We start from the raw sequence: 19,403 nt of genomic DNA on the forward strand, positions 1-19,403 counted from the left end.
TGAGTCTTGGGGATGAAATGTACAGCATGGGGAACAGAGTCAATAATATTGTAATATCCGTGTATGGTGACAGATGGTAACTAGACTTATTGTAATGATCATTTTGTAATGTACAGAAATATCAAATCACTGTGTTACACACCTGGAAATAACAGGGTTATAGGTTAACTGTACTTCAGTTTATTTTCTCAATTATTTTTTAAACTGTAGTTGATTTACAATGTTTCAGTTATATATACATACACATATATGTATTTTTTAAGATTCTTTCCCACTATAAGATGTTATTATAAGATGTTGAGTACAGTTATTATAGGTTATTGTAAGGTACTGAATATAGTTCCCTGTGCTATACAGCATGTCCTTATCATTCATCTCTTTTATATATAGTAGTGTATAGCTGTTAATCCCAAGTTCTCTACACTTCAATTTTTAAAAAGGTTAAATGTGAAAGACAAACAAAAACAGAAGACACCTTTTCCATATTAAAGAATGTTAAATACAATACATGATTCTTGACTGGATCCTGAACTAGGGGAAAATGCTATAAAGAACCTTACTGGAAAAACTGATGAAATTATAGATATAGACTTAGAATGTGTGCTTAATAATAATTTACTGAAGTAAAAGAGCTTTCATTCCAAGAATCCACATACACCCCCACCACATCAAAGGAAATACACTGATACGTAGACCTGGGAAGAGAAGATGACAGGGCTAACATGCTGAAACAGTGTCTTGAGCACTGAAGATTCAAAACGACCAATTAACAGTGCTGAGAATGTTCCAAGAAACCATTCCCACTCACCTTACCTCAAGAACAAACATGGATTTGGGTCCTCATGTGATTTTTCAAAAAACGCTTCAAGTTTCTAATACTTAACAGAAGAATGCCAAAGGAAAGAATTGCAAAAGACTGTTATCTATAAAAATTTTAGATTCTAAAATTTTAGCAAAAAATAACTAAAAACACACATTATGATGTCTTTTGAATTTGAACAACACTAATAGCTTTATTTAACAGACATTGAATGACTACTATGTGCAAAGCACTGTGTTAGGTGCCATGAAAGATACAAAGATGAAAAAGACACAGTCCCTGCCCACAAGGAGCGTATAATCTAGTGGGGGAGACAGACAAATACACAAATAACTAGAATACAAGGCAGTAAACAACAGAGTGGACAAATGCTGAGCGTGGCCTGAGTGTGATACTAACTAGCCTCAAGTTCCAATTTGAAACACTGGTGATGTAGAGTTGGCTGCTTTGAAAATCCCATTTCAAGATCAGCATAATAAATGTTTAAATGGTCCTATCCAAGCAGCTGGAGGCAAGACAGTAGGCCAGGTGGAAGGCTGTTTGAAACACTGTCACATTTACATATGTGGTGCTGATACAAGTATGCAGGGACAGCTAAAAAAAGACCATATATGTATCATCTGTCCTTTGGTTAATGGCTATAGCTACTGTTTTAAACAATATAGTTTTATATAAAAAGGAATTTGTATAATTCCAGAAAAGTCAACTTAAGGATTAATATTAATTCAACAAAGAATCTTGCCATAGGCAATTTTCTTATTTACTAATTGATTAAGTATTTTCTCTAAATATCTATAAAGCTCTGTAGCAATTAAACGGTTAGACGTCTAAGTATTGCTGAGTAAAAACCTCTTATGTTTAGCCTTCTGAAGGAAATGGTCACAAACCTGATAACCTGATATAGTACTACTCTATTAGCAACAAGAAGGCCTTAAAGAGATTTAAGGAAAATAACTTTTAATGCTTCAATGCAAATGGAATACATACTGATTAAATACAATTCAATGTTCTTTGAAAATATCTCACTGACAGCATTTGATACCAGTTAAGGCCAGCAAAACTGAAGTGAGGAAAATACCATATATATTGTCTTTCACTGGTTTCATGTATCATTGCCTATGACTATGGCAACTCAATGTTTTTCTTTGAAACTTCCATTTATTGGTACCGATGAGCTCTGATTTGCTTTTAACTATTATGCTTAAAAACAGCTGCTGACCACTTCCTCTTGGTAGTGCTGTCTGACATAAATGGCAAAGTAGAAACACATTTTCTGGCTGTTTTTCCTACTTCCTGAATTGCAGGGTTCACTGCTTAGCCAGTTTCCTTCAGTGTGTCACTGTGATCCTGGGACCTCTGCTGCTTCCGCTCGAGGAAACGAGCACGTGCGTCTGATATGGATTTATCATCATTTCTTCTTTGCATTTTCTTTAGGACTTCTTTGGATATTCCATCTGAAAACATTACAAATTAATCCAATAAAATTTTAGTTTTGAGTTCGGTATTAGAAATGTTAAGAGAAAGAGATGCTCTTGTTTTTTAATGTTTAGGGGGGGAGAAAAGGAAATTAAATTTTGCCCTTTAAAAAGAAATGATATAAAGTCTCTGGTTAAAAATAAGAGTATAGAGGCCTGAGAACTCAGAAAAATTGACCCTAATTGAAGCAAGTAGTGCAGTTATTCCCGTTGCTGTTGTTTAGTTGCTAAGTCATGTCTGACTCTTTCGTAACCCCACCAGGCTCCTCTGTTCACGGGATTTCCCAGGCAAGAATACTGAAGTGGGTTGCCATTTCCTTTTCCAGGAGGATATTCCTGACCCAGGGATCAAACCCTGCCTCCGGCATCAGCAGGCAGGTTCTTTAACTGAGCCATGAGAGAAGCCCATAGTGCAGTTATACACTGCAACAAGACACCTAGCAGTTAACATTGCCAATGACACTTCTATAATCTTGGGCAAAATCCCCCCCATTCTATTTTCCAGTGATGTTAAATAAGGATAATGCAATTTGTTCCATCAATCAGCCTCCAAAAGTTTTGCTGAAAAGCTTTTTTTTACATGTGAGCTGAGAATTAAGCTTTCTGTCCTAGTTCACTACAACAAGTGTTTATGCCTCCAGAAGGAAATGGTCCAAAAAAGCAAAAACTAATGAGACACTTAGTCATTTTATAGTTAAGTACAAACCTTTCTGGTTGATAAGTAGTAACTACTGCAATTAGGGGCCTAACATTTCAAGAAAAAAAAAATCTCTTGGAAAAAAAAATGTTCGAGGTAATATTTCACAAAATTTTATAAATGAAATAAAAATAGTAAAGCACTACTGGCAAGCAATCTGGCATAATGACTGAGTAGAGGCCACAGAATCAAATTTCCTGGATTCAAACTCCAGATTCACCAAATATTAGCTTTGAGATTTTCAGCAAATTATTGTATGCTGCTAAGTATCTCCTCATCCATACAGTGGGGATATGTAGTTACTTCATACGGTTATTGTGGAAATTTAATGGGGTTATTGAAGTTGTTAGCACATGGCCAAAGTTCAATAGATATTTTTAATAATGCTGCTGGACAAAGGGGTTAAGAAAAACATGATTAACTGGAAGGAAAGAAGGAAGTCAAAGTACGTCTGAGGCTCATGACAACTGTTTGCTCGTCTGAGGAGACAGCCAGGACCGAAGCTCTGTAACAGCATCTCTGCAACTATATGAGAGTGTGGACGCCTGCGCTCTGGAACACGTGATTCACTCACCCTTTCGGTGCTTTACATTTTCCTTATTGGTCCACCTCCTTCGCGCATCTTCTCTCACTTCACGGCGGGCCACACTGCTCAAATCATGTGCATTAAATTCATGCAACTTGGGTAGCAAGTCTCTCACCCATTCATAACGGATTGGACACACAATTCTTGCATAGACTTTGGTGGTAACTAATACCTCATGAAAAATGATCCATTCAAGTTTGGTTTCCTGTTCATGAAGCTACACAAAAGAATTTATTTAAGGATGACAACTCAATAACCTGCCTTATTCCAGATTAGACCAACCAAACATTAACAGCCTCAGGTTTTCTGAGTTAATTTTTATATTCTTCAATCAAATAGGAGGCACACATCAACCAATACCTTTATGTAATAAGATATATGCTAAACATATCCTCACATCTCTTTTTTCAGAGAAAAGTAGAAGACATCTGTATATTACTTATTCCTACATCTTTACAAAAGGAAGAAATTTCTACAGCTTCCTTTACAATAGGAAGAAATTTCTTTCTATTAGTAAAAATTCAGGTACTTACTGCTGAGGAAGGATGAATATGAACTGGGCTTCCACGCCCATCCATTGTGCAAAATGTTCTCCCAACAGACCTAAGAACCGAAAAACCAAAGGATCAAAGACAAGAACAGTAAAAACAATTAAATAAGTAGAGCACTAACAATGAAAAATTATATGTCCTACTACAAGGAGTACTGTATGGAGAGGTTTGTATTTATTTAACTGTCACTATAACTTCTCTACCAATTCATCTTAATGATTCAGGGAATTCCCTGGTGGTTCAGTGGTGAAGACTCTGTGATCCCACTGCCAAGGGCGTGCATTTGATCCCTGGTCAGGGAACTAAAATTCCTGAAGCAATGCAGTGCAGCCAAAAAACAAAAAACTAATGAGACAACTTATATAGTGATTTTACTTAATTATAAAACTTTCTGGTTGGTAAGTAGTAATATTAACAATAATATTGTATTTGTGCTTTAGAATTTCCAAAATGCTTTCATAATGAAGCATCAAATAAACCTACTAGTTTTGACAGCCAGGTACTTTATTAAAAGATCAAAACTGAGATTCAAATAAATTAGATAGCTTTCTCAAGGTCAAAGAGCTAATGTATGGTGAAAGCAAGTCCCAAACACAGGTATTTGGACATAAATACAGTATTCTTTATATTGTATTATACTACATCTCCTTTCAAAGGTATAAATAATTTTCACCATTCTAAAACAGACAATTAGAACAGTTCATCTATAATTTTTCTAATTCCTATTAACTTCATAAATTCTTACCCTCTTCTCTACTTCCCTACATAAAGATTATTCCAAAAACTTATCAAAATAAAACCTTAGCTTAATCACACAACTGATTTCCTATAAAACTTTACATATATTCCTATTATAACCCAGGTCAGACTGCATTTTAATTATTTGTACATATATATCTACACAGTCCATATTTGGACAGTACAAAAATCTTTTTTACTTGAATCATTTGAAAGTTAGTCACCAATCTTTTGCTTCATCATCCCCAAATCCCCAAATAGGAAAGTGTGTATTTCCTATAATCAAGAATATTCTCCTACATAACCAACGTAAAACCATCAAAACCAGGGAATTAACACTGATATATTACTAGCATCTAATTCTCAGAACCCACTGAAGTTTTATCAAATGTCCTAACAACATCCTTTATAGCAAAACGACCCAGTTCAGAAATCATGTACTGCCTTTACTTTTCATGGTCCTTTAGTCTCCTTTATTCTGGAAAACACCCCCCAGTCTATCTTTGACCTTCAAGATCTTGACACCTTTAAGGATTACAGGCTAGTTATTTTGCAGTATGTCCCTCAATTTGATTTTGTCTGTTTTAAGACAATTAGACTTAGGTTACAGATCTTTGGCAAGAATATCACAGAAGAGATGTTCTGTTTTTATTACATCCTATCAGGAGGAACAAGATTTTGATTTACTTCATTTCTGATGATGTTCACTTTGCTTGTCTGATTTAGGTAACATCTGCCAGGCTTCTTCACTAAGAAGTTACTTTTTCCCTTTGTAATTAACAAGAAATTTGTGAAAAGGTGCTCAACTCTGTAAACAATTCCATTTGTCATTAAACTTTTAATTTACTCATTTGTTAATTTATATGATTATAGACCCAGGATTTCACATTTTATTCAATCCATTACTATCAGTATTATGAACGTCAAAATATCCCATCTTCGATCAGCCTGGGCCTATTCAAACTGGCTCCTTTGTACTTGGTCACATGGCCTCCACCTTCACTGATGACCACTTTGCTTACAGGTAAAATAAGATGTTTGGGGCTCATTGTGTACTTTTCCAGCCTTATTTCTCCAAAGGTCCTTTATGTGGCAGATGGCTGTTCCAAGTCAAAATGTGTGCAGAGGGCCTTCTCTGGTGGTCCAGTGGTTAAGAATCAGCCTTGCAATGAAGGGGACATGGGTTTGATCCCTGGCTGGGAAACTACGATACCACATTTCTCAAGATCAAAGAGCTAATACATGGTGAAAGCAAGTCCCAAACATAGGTCTTTGGACTTAAATACAGCATTCTTTACATTTATTATACTACATCTCTTTTCAAAGGTATAAATATTTTTCACTATTCTAAAATATAATTAGAACAGTTTATCTATAATTTTTCTAATTCCTGTTAATGTGAAATTCTTATCCTCTTCCGTACTTCCCTACACAAAGGTTATTCAAAAAACTTATCAGAGTGAAACCTTAACTTAATTGTCACAACTGATTTCCTATAAGACTTTACACATATTCCTGTGGAGCACTAAGCACACACGCTGCAGTTACTGAGACCGAATGCCACAGCTAGAGAGTCTGTCCATGCGCCACAACGGGAGATCCCGCGTGATCCAACAAAGACCACAAGTGACGAAACCAAGACCTGACACAGCCAAAAATAAAAAAAAACATCTGGGCACAAAGTGTATTCACTGCTATTATAGTTATTGCTCCTAGTCCATCTCATAGTTAGGTTACATAAATATTTACAGACATACAAATACATATCATACACACACACAGAGTAACACCTATTTTTTATTATCGTTATCTATCTACCCATCCACTTAATAAAAAATAAAAACTGTAATATCTGAAATTTCAATCAATACCACAGGGCTCATTCCTGTTTTCTTTTAGTATTTTTAACTCCCTTCACCATTTACTTTAATGTCTTCAATTATGTGATCGACTCCTCTGTATATAACAAATCTCCCATCACCACCACTCTTGCCCCTTTCCCACAAAGATGCCCTCCCTCCACTCAGACTCTGACATTCAAACAACCAAACAATTCCCATGTGAGTACCTTCCCCAATCCTGCTCAAGCCCTGACAGTCCACACCAAACCATCCTTCATCAGGGATGCCATCCTCAACCTATTTGGCTTTCACGCTCCACAAAGAGCCACTCCTCTGCAAGAAAACCACTGTCCCTCAGCTTGGGCACTAACCGCCCATGCTGGACAGCTGTTCTGCAGACTCCCCTCCTCCCCACATGAGTTTCAATATCCCACTCTCAGCCACTGCAGCTCCCCCGGCACAAGTGACAGTTATAAGAAGGTTCTCTGTAATTGATGTCATCATAAACACAGACCTTAAATCAAATTGTCTGTAATATTAAATAGTTCAATATGGTCATCAAATACAGTTATATTTCTCTATCCGTCTCTTAAGCTCTTAGTGCTTACCTTCGAGCTACATTTTTGAAATAACCGGCACAAAGACATCTTCGCAGGACTTCATGTTTAGGGCCTTCAAAGGTCTCTCTTGGGAAATCACTTTGCTGTAGACAGAATACATGTATAGTGGTAAGTCTCAGAGAACAACTTGAAACAATCTTTTGGTTTGAAAACTCCAAATTTCTAAAGACTTCTGTTTCTGGCCGATATGGAATATGAGGCACCAGATTGACCCTTCTGCTTGAAACAACCAAAAAAATGGACAAAACATATGAAATAATGATTTCCAAAGCACTATATGAAGGACAACGAGTCTGAGAAATAAATGAAGGAAAAAAAAATGAATTAACTCCAACAACTGTTTCAGCTTACAGTCAACCTTGAGAGAGATTCTGAACCAAGGTACAGGAAAGGAAAAACCCGAGTGAAACCTAGAGAACTCCCTGAGTTAAAGAGACAGAGCTGAGAATCCAGAGAGACCAAGATGGCTAGAATCCCCAGCCAAAGTTCAGGAGAGAAGCAATCTGCAGAGGACCCCAGAGATCTACAGGAGGGCTTCAAGAGTTCAACTGAGAACTGATAAGCACATGACTGTGAGGAAATTACCCAAGGCCAGGAAAAGAGCCTCCCAAAAGGATAAGGGACAACAGAGTTGTGTGCACAGGGTCAGTAACGGCGTTTGTTCCTACAAGTCATTCTTCAACACCTTATAATACACACGGTTTTGGGGAGAGAACTCAGAAGGTCTTGCCAAAACGCCACTCAAGGGGAAAAAAAGTCACAGCAATCACCTGTTTAAGCTTCCTGATCAGTTCTCTAAGTTGAGCTTCAACACGAAATGCAGAAAATAAGCACCTCCAATGAATCCAATGTTTCTGGCACCATGAAGCTGGAGCTCCACTGCAACACAAAAACACTGGTGTCTCAAAAGTATCTTTCACAAGTGAAAGTCTAACATTCTCATTTCTATCACACAACTAGAAACAGATAAGCAACTGTCAGCTCTTTTATGAGACCTGTCCAATTAATAAGAAAGCACTTTAAGGAATATGAAAAAACAAATTAATACACCTCTAAGTGAATTAAAATAACTTGTAAATAGATTTCTTTATATATATATGCTTTAACAAACATCCAATCATTTTCTCATCTAAACTAGTTATACAGAATCAAAATTCTATGAGGTCAGTTTTCAAGAAAGGTTAAGCAGAGAAGAAAGACAAGAGTTAATATTACACAATAAATGACGGTCACAGTCACCTCACAGAGAAATCTCACTAATGTTCACAAAAATACACTGAGGTCAGTATAATCCCCACTGAAACTTACTGTCTGAAGTCATATTCTTACTGAAGCTGTATTTCAAACGAAGGCTCTCCAGTTCAAAGAACTATCTCACATACCTTGATTTGCACTGTTCAAAGATGACGGCTAAAGTTGCAAAGTCATTAAATCCTCCAGCTTTAGCTGCCAACTCTCGGTGTCTCTGCTCTGCTTCCTTCTGGTACTCTGGATCAACTAAAACGACAGTTGGAAAGGCAGTTTAGTTCCACTTTACATCAAGCCTCTTTCTTCCCTTTGTTTATTCAAGCATATTGAAATCTGCCTCACCCTCTGAGGTGAAATAAAGGAGAATGACTTAACTCTTCGGTGGGGGACTGTAGACCTCTAACTACTCCCACAATTCCTTTTCCTCTTTAATCACTTTGGAGATTTTTGCTAGAATAGCAACATTACTTCTCAATCGAATTACCTTTAAAAGAGTATCTGGAATTTACTATTTGTTTTCACCGTGAGAGTAACCAATGTTCACATTAAAAAAAAAAAAGTAAAAGTTCAATGTTTCCCACTTTGTCACATTATCCACAAGTCAATCCTCAGGGCTAACCACTGTTAACTATTTAGTATGTGTCCTTTAAGATATTTTCTACACACACACACACACACACACACACACACATATATACACACATAAGCATTGTGTATGATGGTTTATTTTCTTCATAAGTTTCTTCTGATACTTCTTTTATTTATTTAATAACAGTTTAACTAAGTATGTATAGAAGCATTCATTCTCAAACATACCTACATTGTATTTCTCAGGGGTATAAGGATATAACACAATTTAACCCACCTCTATTTATCCAATTCCTAATTACAGACAATTAGGACCATCACATATGTAAAACCGAAATACTACAAACTTTTCTCTTTTAATATTATACTGAAGAATATCACGCATACAGAAAACTACACAGGTTCTGAGTGTACTGCTCAGTGAATATTCACAAATCCAACACACCAATGTACTCGACAGCCAAATCAACAAGCAGAATATTACCAACATCCCAGAGCCCCTTCTTCACTCTCTTTCAATAACTGCTCAGCCCCCACCACAAGGATAACCACATTCCGACTTTTAACCCAATGAAAGGGCTTTATTTGTTTTTAAACTTTATATAAATGTACTTTACGCGTCTGGTTTCTTTTGCTCACCCTTAAGTTTCTGATTTATCTATTAGTGACTTTGACCCAATCCCACTCAGGAATTATATGTTCACTGATTGCCCAAGTTCCCCACACAGCACTTTACCCAGGCTAATCTCTTTCGGAGTCCCCTGGCCACATTTTTTTTTCCTCAAAATTTTCTAGGGCTTCTTCCTTCATTGCGCAACATCAAGCCACAGCTCCTATTATACCCACCACAGCTAGACTGAGCAGAGGCCCCACGTTGCCTAATTGCAGGGAGCAGCACTTACACAGACTACAATGTGAATCTGCAAAGCATCAGTTCCTGGTATTAGGAAGAATGCAATCTGATTAAACAAAACACTCACGAAGATATAAAGTCTTCCATCCCAGGTTTTAAGTAGTTTCCACCTAAGTGACCTGGGTAACAATGGAAGGAAGTAGCTAGAGACAAAAGGGGAGCAAATATGATTTATCACAGACCACACAAATGGTCCTGTCAAGGTAAAGATACAACGCTCATGTCTTGAATCAGTCATGAGTATTGATTTTTTAAGCTGAAATATCTAATTTTGTCTAATTATCTAATAGTATCTATTTTATCTAATAGTATCTAAAGATACTACGCCAAAAGACAAAATGCACTAAAATAAAGCATTAACCATGTGTTAGCTTCCAACACTAAGAGACGAGCTTACCTATCAACCAGGGGCTCCGACATCCTTGAATGGATATAAACAGAGTCCCTGCTGCCTCGGACCTCTGGGCTATGGACCTCAGAGAAGCCTCTTGATGGTTCAGTTCTTCCCTTCCCTGCACCTGACCCTAGAGACATTCAGTGTGGCTGCAACACCCACCACGACTATTCACACAAACGCTTACCCTTTCTTATTAAAATGTCAGAGTAACTGCAGTGAGGGCTTCCCTAATGGGTCAGATGATAAGGATTCTGCCTGCAATCCAGTACACCCCAGTTTGATCCCTGCGTCAGGAAGATCCCCTGGAAAAGGGCATGGCTACCCACTCTAGTATTCTTGCCTGGAGAATCCCATGGACAGAGGGGGTTACAGTCCTTGGGGTCAAAAAGAGTTGGACAATAAACTTGAGTGATTACAATTCTAAACTCAGTTTATATTTTGTGATGATTAACTCTGCATGGTCAGCGTTGGATCTCTGTTGTTCATGGTGGCTGCCTGCTCGGACTTTAAAACATGTACAGAGCCCACTGCTTTTCTGGCTGTCCTTCCCACACAGCTATTACCTTCTCTCTGTCTCTCCTCCCAGTTATTCTCAAAGCCAAGAGAAAATACAGAGAATATTTTTTTCTTTTCCTTAACTCTTCCCTCAGAAATAACCTAATTAATTAAAATTAAAACTGACAGAAGTCCCAAAGTAAATTCAGGAAATGTAGAAAAGTAAAAAAAAACCATTACCACACACAGTTCTGACAATCTCAGCAAGTTTATCCTCTGACTGAACAATAGTTTGACTATCTATCTTTAATTACTTTCCCAGTAGACTTGTCATTTTTTTTAATTTTTTATCTTTCCCCAGATGAAATTCTATTATCAGTTTCACCTCAGACAAATAATGCTCTGAGGCAAAAAACATAAACAAGGAACTGAAGCAGCAAAACAAGACTGTAGACTGTATCAGCCTAACTTCTTCCTTTGGGAAGATAATGCAATACTTTTCTATATACAATCAACCAGAAAACAAAACTATTACATAGGAAGAGTTTCAATAACAACAATCTTCAGAGCAGAAGCAGGGGAGTAAGGCTGTAATAAAGTACCACTTATCTCTAAATATATCACAGTTTAAATATTTTTTAAAAATTTAAAACCAACACAATGTTATTTTAAATTTGGTCCATTTTAAGGCAATGCTCTTTACCATCTTAAAAACACTTAAGAGCCCTCACTCCATTGTTTGACTTCTAAAGCAATATCTATACTAGCAGACACTGTGTACACAGCTTACTACAGCAAGAGAGAGATTATTAAAAATGTTGACGGCATCATCATTTTGATGTTTAAAAATCTTTATTCAATGATAGATCTGAAAATACTAGCCAGTTTTACCAATAAGTATAATAAACTGGGCTTCCCAGGTGATACCAGTGGTAAAGAATCCGCCTGCCAATGCAGGAGACAGAAGAAACATGGGTTTGATCCCTGGGTCAGGAGGGAAGGGCACCCTACTCCAGTATTCTTGCCAGAAGAATCCCATGGACAAAGGAGCCTGGTGGGCTACAATCCATGGGGTCGCAAGGAGTTGGACACAACTGAGCGTCTAAGCAGAGCAGATGTAATAAACTAAATTAGGTGATCTACAAAGACTAAGACCCAAGAAAGAATTGCTTAACCTATAAAGACTATATAGCAGCTGGACAACAAATACATATTTGGGGATATAACAAGATCTCAGCAAGTCACATGCTCAAAAACTGAAGCTGCATTTTGTCGCAGCTAAACTTCTTGATGATCTAAGTTTAAAAATTAACCCTAAATCACATATGTACATATAAGAAGAGTGTCTCTCCAAGTATGAAGAAGAAACCAATAGCAATTGTTGCCTCAAGCAATTAGATTTGGATGACGCCAAGGAATGCCTCTGCCAAGGTGTCTAACTTTATTTAGATCAGACTATGTAGCAATTTGTGCTCTAGGGCACTGTTAAAAACAAGAGATCAATCACCTAGCAATCCGGGGAGACTAACAGCTTGGTGTAATACCAATAGAGGCAGGCCAGCAAAAATTGAAACAGAGCAGCCAGATTTTAAAAATTGCTTTTATTGAAGTATAGTTGATGTACAATATTGTATCAGTTTCAGATGAACAATAATATAGTGATTTAATATTTTTACAGAGTATACTTCATTTAAGTATAATCCTACTACTATACTTTATATTAATAATATAATGTTGAAGAAGACTATTGAAGAGTCCCTTGGACTGCAAGGAGATCAAACCCGTCAATCCTCAAGGAAATCAATCCTGAATATTCACTGGAAGGACTGACGCTGAAGCTCCAATAGTGTGGCCACCTGATACAAAGAGCTGGCTCACTGGAAAAGACCCTGACGCTGATAAAGATAGAAGGCAGGAGGAGAAGGGGACGACAGAGGATGAGATGGTTGGATGGCATCACTGACTCGATGGACATGAGTTTGAGTAACAGCTCCAGGAGATGGTGAAGCACAGGGAAGCCTGGTGTGCTACAGCCCGTGGGGTCACAGAGTTGGACATGAATGAGTAACTGAACAAATACTTCGTTTAAAGCTATTATAAAATAATGGCTATATTTCCCTGTGCAATAAAATATATCTTTTTTGCTTATTTATTTTAGACATAGCAGTCTGTATCTGTTAATCCTATACCCCAAATTTACCTGTCCCTGCTTCCCTCTCCTCACTGGTAATCATTATTTCTTTCTCTATATCTGTAAGTCTGTTTCTGTTATTTACATAAATGCATATGTGGTAACTCAGATGGTAAAGAATCTGCCTACAATTCAGGAGACCTGTGTTCACTCCCTGAGTCATAAAGACCCCCAGGAGACGGCAATGGCAACCCACTCCAGGTTTCTTGCCTGGAGAATCCCATGGACATAGGAGCCTGGCAGGCTGCTGCTGCTACTGCTGCTGCTAAGTCGCTTCAGTCGTGTCCGACTCTGTGCGACCCCATAGACGGCAGCCCACCAGGCTCCCCCGTCCCTGGGATTCTCCAGGCAAGAACAGTGGAGTGGGTTGCCATTTCCTTCTCCAATGCATGAAAGTGAAAAGTGAAAGTGAAGTCGCTCAGTCGTGTCCGACTCTGTCGACCCCATAGACGGCAGCCCACCAGGCTCCCCCGTCCCTGGGATTCTCCAGGCAAGAACAGTGGAGTGGGTTGCCATTTCCTTCTCCAATGCATGAAAGTGAAAAGTGAAAGTGAAGTCGCTCAGTCGTGTCCGACTCTTTGCAACCCCATGGACTGCAGGCTACAGGGTCACAAAGAGTAGGACACAACTGAGCAAATAACACACTATTTTCTTTTTTTATATTCCACATATAAATGATAACAGAGCATCTGTCTTTCTCTGTCTGACTTGATCCATTTGTTGCAAATGGCAGAATTTCATTCTTTTTTATGCCCAAGATAAATATATTCTATTGTATGGGGGGGTGTGTGTGTGTGTATGTGTATATATATACACATATACAATATATATATATATTTTCTTTGCCGTAGGAGACAGATCCAAAAAAATATTGCTACAGTTCAGTTCAGTCGCTCAGTCGTGTTCGACTCTTTGAGACCCCATGAATTGCAGCAGGCCAGGACTCCCTGTCCATCACCAACTCCCGGAGTTCAACCAAACTCATGTCCATCGAGTTGGTGATGCCATCCAGACACCTCATCCTCTGTCGTCCCCTTCTCCTCCTGCCCTCAATCCCTCCCAGCATCAGAGTCTTTTCCAATGAGTCAACTCTTCACATGAGGTGGCCAAAGTATTGGAGTTTCAGCTTCAGCATCAGTCCTTCCAAAGAACACCAAGGACTAATCTCCTTCGGAATGGACTGGTTGGATCTCCTTGCAGTCCAAGGGACTCTCAAGAGTCTTCTCCAACACCACAGTTCAAAAGCATCCATTCTTCAGCGCTCAGCTCTCTTCACAGTCCAACTCTCACATCCATACATGACCACTGGAAAAACCATAGCCTTGACTAGATGGACCTTTGTTGGCAAAGTAATGTCTCTGCTTTTAATATGCTACCTAGGTTGGTCATAACTTTCCTTCCAAGGGGTAAGCGTCTTTTAATTTTATGGCTGCAGTCACCATCTGCAGTGATTTTGGAGCCCCAAAAAATAATAAAATAAAGTCTGACACTGATTCCACTGTTTCCCCATCTATTTCCCATGAAGTGATGGGACCAGATGCCATGATCTTAGTTTTCTGAATGTTGAACTTTAAGCCAACTTTTTCACTCTCCTCTTTCACTTTCATCAAGAGGCTTTTGAGTTCCTCTTCACTTTCTGCCATAAAGGTGGTATCATCTGCATATCTGAGGTTACTGATATTTCTCCCGGCAATTTTGATTCCAGCTTGTGCTTCTTCCAGCCCAGCGTTTTCTCATGATATACTCTGCATATAAGTTAAATAAGCAGGGTGACAATATACAGCCTTGATGTACTCCTTTTCCTATTTGGAACCAGTCTGTTGTTCCATGTCCAGTTCTAACTGTTGCTTCCTGACCTGCATATAGGTTTCTCAAGAGGCAGGTCAGGTGGTCTCGTATTCCTATCTCTTGAAGAATTTTCCACAGTTTATTGTGATCCACACAGTCAAAGGCTTTGGCATAGTCAATAAAGCACAAATAGATGTTTTTCTGGAACTCTCTTGCTTTTTCCATGATCCAGCAGATGTTGGCAATTTGATCTCTGGTTCCTCTGCCTTTTCTTTATTGTTCTTTTTTCTTTTTTTTCCTCTGCCTTTTCTAAAACCAGCTTGAACATCTGGAAGTTCACGGTTCACATATTGCTGAAGCCTGGTTTGGAGAATTTTGAGCATTACTTTACTAGCGTGTGAGATGAGTGCCATTGTGCAGTAGTTTGAGCATTCTTTGGCATTGCCTTTCTTTGGGATTGGAATGAAAATGGACCTTTTCCAGTCCTGTGGCCACTAGTGAGTTTTCCAAATTTGCTGGCATATTGAGTGCAGCACTTTCACGGCGTCATCTTTCAGGATTTGAAATAGCTCAACTGGAATTCCATCACCTCCACTAGCTTTGTTTGTAGTGATGCTTTCTAAGGCCCACTTGACTTCACATTCCAGGATGTTTGGCTCTAGGTGAGTGATCACACCATCTGTTAAAGAGTGTTCTCCTTGGTTTCAGGTCTTCCTTTCAGGTCTTTAATCCATTTTGGGTTTATTTTTACACATGGAGTGAGAAAACATTCTAATTTCATTCTTTTATACACTCTTTTTCAAACATTCCACAAGTATGTATGTAGCTGTCTAGTTTTCCCAGCACCATTTACTAAAGAGACTGTCTTTTCTCCATTGTATATTCTTGCCTCCTTTGTCATACATTAATGAACCGTAAGTATACAGGTTTATTTCTGGGCTCTCTACTCTGTTTCATTGATCTAAGTGTCTGTTTGTGTGTGTGTGTATGTGTGTGTGTGTGTGCCAATACCATGCTGTTTGATTACAGTAGCTTTGTAGTACACTCTGAAGTCAAGGAGTGTGACATCTTTAGCTCTGTTCTTTTTTCTTAATACTGCTTTGGCAGTACAGAGTCTTTCATGATTCCATATGAATTTTAGGATTATTTGTTCTAGTTCTGTGAAGTGTCTCAGGTATTTTAAAAGGGATTACATTAAATCCATAGATTGCTTTGAGTAGTGTGCACTTTTTAATAATACTAATTCTTCTAACCCAAGAACATGAGATATCATCCCCTTTCTTTATATCATCTTTAATTTCCTTCCTCAGTAACTTAAAGTCTTCAGAGTATTTCTTTGATTAAATTTATTAACAATATTTTAGTCTTTTTGATGTAATTCAAAATAGATTACTTTCTTGCTTTCTCTGATAGTTCATATATTAGTGAATAGAAAATCAACATATTTCTGAATATTAATAATATATCCTGCAACTTTACTGAAATCACTATTAGTTCTAATAATTTTTTGGCAGAAATTTTAGAGTTTTCTATGTCTGAAGTGAAGTGAAGTCGCTCAGTCATGTCCGACTCTTTGCAACTCCATGGACTTGTAGCCCACCAGGCTCCTCGGTCCATGGGATTTTCCAGGCAAGAACACTGGAGTGGGTTGCCATTTCCTTCTCCAGGGGATCTTCCCACCCAGGGACTGAACCCGGGTCTCCTGCACTGTAGGCAGACGCTTTACTGTCTGAGCCACCAGGGAAGCCCCATTAGGATGGTAATAAAAAGAATGGAAAGGCAGGACAAATATAAATGACGCTAGGAGATAATAACTTAAAAACACTGGTGTCAAGAGGTTTCGAGTTTGAGCTCCTGGTAGGAAAGAAGAAAACAAAGAAAAAAGTTCGGGAGAGTCATCTTGAGATATGTATAGTATCTGCAAACAGTGATTAAGTTTTACTTCTTCTTTCCAATTTGGATACCTTTTATTTCTTTTTTGTGTCTGACTGCTGTGGCTCAGACTTTCAATACTATGTTAACAGAAGTGGCTAAAGTGAGCATCTTTGTTTTAGAGGAAAGGCTTTCACCACTGAATATGGTATTACCTATGGAATTGTCATATATGAGACCACCCAAATGTTTAACAGAAAGATCAGAGAAACCTACCAAAAAACTATAGGTTGTCCTGATGTTCTGGAAGACTGTGCAGATGCCCAAGTAAACCTAATAAAACCTAATCCTGAGTCTGACAAGACAATAGACAAGGCGACTGCTTTACAGTTATATTTTCATTGTTTGGAATTTAAAAACACTGATAAATCTCTGTGTTATTTGAGTGCTTTCAGGGTAATTCATCCTTTATACCCATTAACATCAATGATATCAAGTGCTTCATAAAGACAAAACTTACTTAAGAATTTCCCATCAAAGCACAAAATACAAGACATTCCTACTGGCTATTATCTCAATATTCTAAAGAATTAGACTGTCCTATGTTCATAGATATCTAAAGGCCAAATATTAGGCAAGCAAAGGGAAGTCCCTCCTTTCCTGAAGTTGCTAAACTGTAATAAAGTTGTTGCTAAACCCAAGTAAAAGCCCTCAAGGTACCAAAAACCACCTCAAGGACTTAATAAAGAAGAAAAACCAAAGAACATATAATCAAAACCTAAGACCTGAACAACTTCAAGGGCTACAAAACTAACAATCAACAGTCTATCACAGATAGAGGTTCTAAATAAGAATTTAAAAACCTGGAATTTTACTTCTAGCTATGGAAACAACTTAATTTTTCTCTTCTCTTGACTTCTTTCAAAGATATATGAAGCCTTAAGGGAAAAATTATACTACTGTAAATTGTGAGGTTTATAATCTATGTAAATATAATATATATGACAATAATAACACAAATGATGGAGGAATAAGTGGAACTAAACAATTCCAATGTTTCTTATATTTCACATGAAGCAATAAAATATTAACTTTGAGTAAATTTTAATTAAAGATGTGTATTATAATCCCTAGAGCAAGGATATATTAAGAAATGGCAAAAAGCCAGCAAAGGGTTCAACAAAATCCCTATCAAAATTCTTAGCAGGCTTATGTTGAAAAAACTAATATGCTGATTTTAAAAACATACAGAAATGCAAAAAATATAGAATGACCAAAACAACACTGATTTCAAATTTTACCACAAGAGTTGGCAATTTCTTAGTTTACCTAAGATAAATTAAAAATATATATCTACAAAACTCTTGCATAAGAATGTTCAAAATAGCTGTATTCATAAATAGCACCAAACAAGAAACAATTCAAACGTCTGTCAACAGGATAATGGATAAACCAATTATAGTATGCAACAGGATACTAGTCAACAATAAAAAAAAACAAAGCATTGATACATACAAAAATATGGATGAATCTCACATATAATATGTTGACCAAAAAAAGTCAAGCACAAAAATGCACATATTATATAATTTTATTTACATGAAGTTTCAGAAGAGGCAAAACTAACCTGAAAAAATCAGAAAAGAGGCTGGCTGTAAGAAGGTGGGATGGAATCTGAGAAGGGGCACTGAGAGAATTTTCTGGAGTGATAAAACTAGATCTTGACAGGAGTATGGGTTACAGTAGTAAATGTATTTCACAAAATTCACTGAATTACAGACACAGCACTTACACTTTTCACTACATGCAAATTTTACCTCAAAATAAAAAAAAAGAAGAGAGAAATAAAACCAAAAAAAAGATAAACAATAAAAATTAAAAAAAGAAGAAAAAAACTATAAGCAAATATTGAACTCTAGTTATAAAGGACTGCCTTTCACAGTGGTATAGCTTAGTGATTCTAAAACCACTTCTGTATATTCTAGGGACAATGAACAATTTGAATATGAACTCTGGACTAGATGATAGTATTGCATCAGGTATCAATGTTAATTTTCCTAATTTGATAAATGTGCCATGGTTAAATAAGAGACTGCCTGTGTTCTTAGTAAATTACATGTAAATATTCTGTGGTAAGGGAGCACAATGTTTCCAATTTACTCTCAAATGATTCAGAAAAAGAAATAAAATGTATATTTATAAATACTTATAAATATATATATGTACACATGCAGGGCTTCCCTGGTTGCTCAGCTGGTAAAGAATCCGGCTGTAATGCGGGAGACCTGGGTTCAATCCCTGGGTTGGGAAGATGCCGTGGAGAAGGGAACGGCTACCCACTTCAGTATTCTTGGCCTGGAGAATTCCATGACTGTGTAGTCCATGAGGTCGCAAAAGGTTGTGACTGAGTAACTTTCACTTTTAAGGGCTTCCCTGATAGCTCAGTTGGTAAGAATCTGCCTGCAATGCAGGAGACCCTGGTTCGATTCCTGGGTTGGGAAGATCCGCTGGAGAAGGGATAGGCTACCCACTATAGTATTCTGGCCTGGAGAATTCCATGGGCATAGTCCATGGGGTCGCAAA

The 19,403-nt window shown here is 37.6% G+C and overlaps 1 protein-coding gene across 2 annotated transcripts in view; it reads right to left on the minus strand.

Moving 5' to 3' along the window:
• Positions 1-922: 922 nt before the first annotated feature.
• DHX40 (DEAH (Asp-Glu-Ala-His) box polypeptide 40) overlaps positions 923-19,403 on the minus strand; it is a 52,364-nt gene continuing 33,883 nt past the window's right edge. For both annotated transcript variants that reach the window (XM_010861615.1, XM_010861613.1), the window contains exons 13-18: positions 8,711-8,825; positions 8,099-8,207; positions 7,317-7,411; positions 4,112-4,181; positions 3,567-3,795; positions 923-2,274 (exon numbers count right to left, since the gene is read on the minus strand). In XM_010861615.1, the coding sequence (XP_010859917.1) occupies positions 2,135-2,274; positions 3,567-3,795; positions 4,112-4,181; positions 7,317-7,411; positions 8,099-8,207; positions 8,711-8,825 (758 nt within the window). In that variant the 3' untranslated portion in view covers positions 923-2,134. The remainder of the gene's footprint in view (positions 2,275-3,566; positions 3,796-4,111; positions 4,182-7,316; positions 7,412-8,098; positions 8,208-8,710; positions 8,826-19,403) is intronic.

The sequence above is a fragment of the Bison bison genome, unplaced genomic scaffold (assembly GCF_000754665.1).
Source record: "Bison bison bison isolate TAMUID 2011002044 unplaced genomic scaffold, Bison_UMD1.0 scf7180017864472, whole genome shotgun sequence".
NCBI lineage: Eukaryota > Metazoa > Chordata > Mammalia > Artiodactyla > Bovidae > Bison > Bison bison.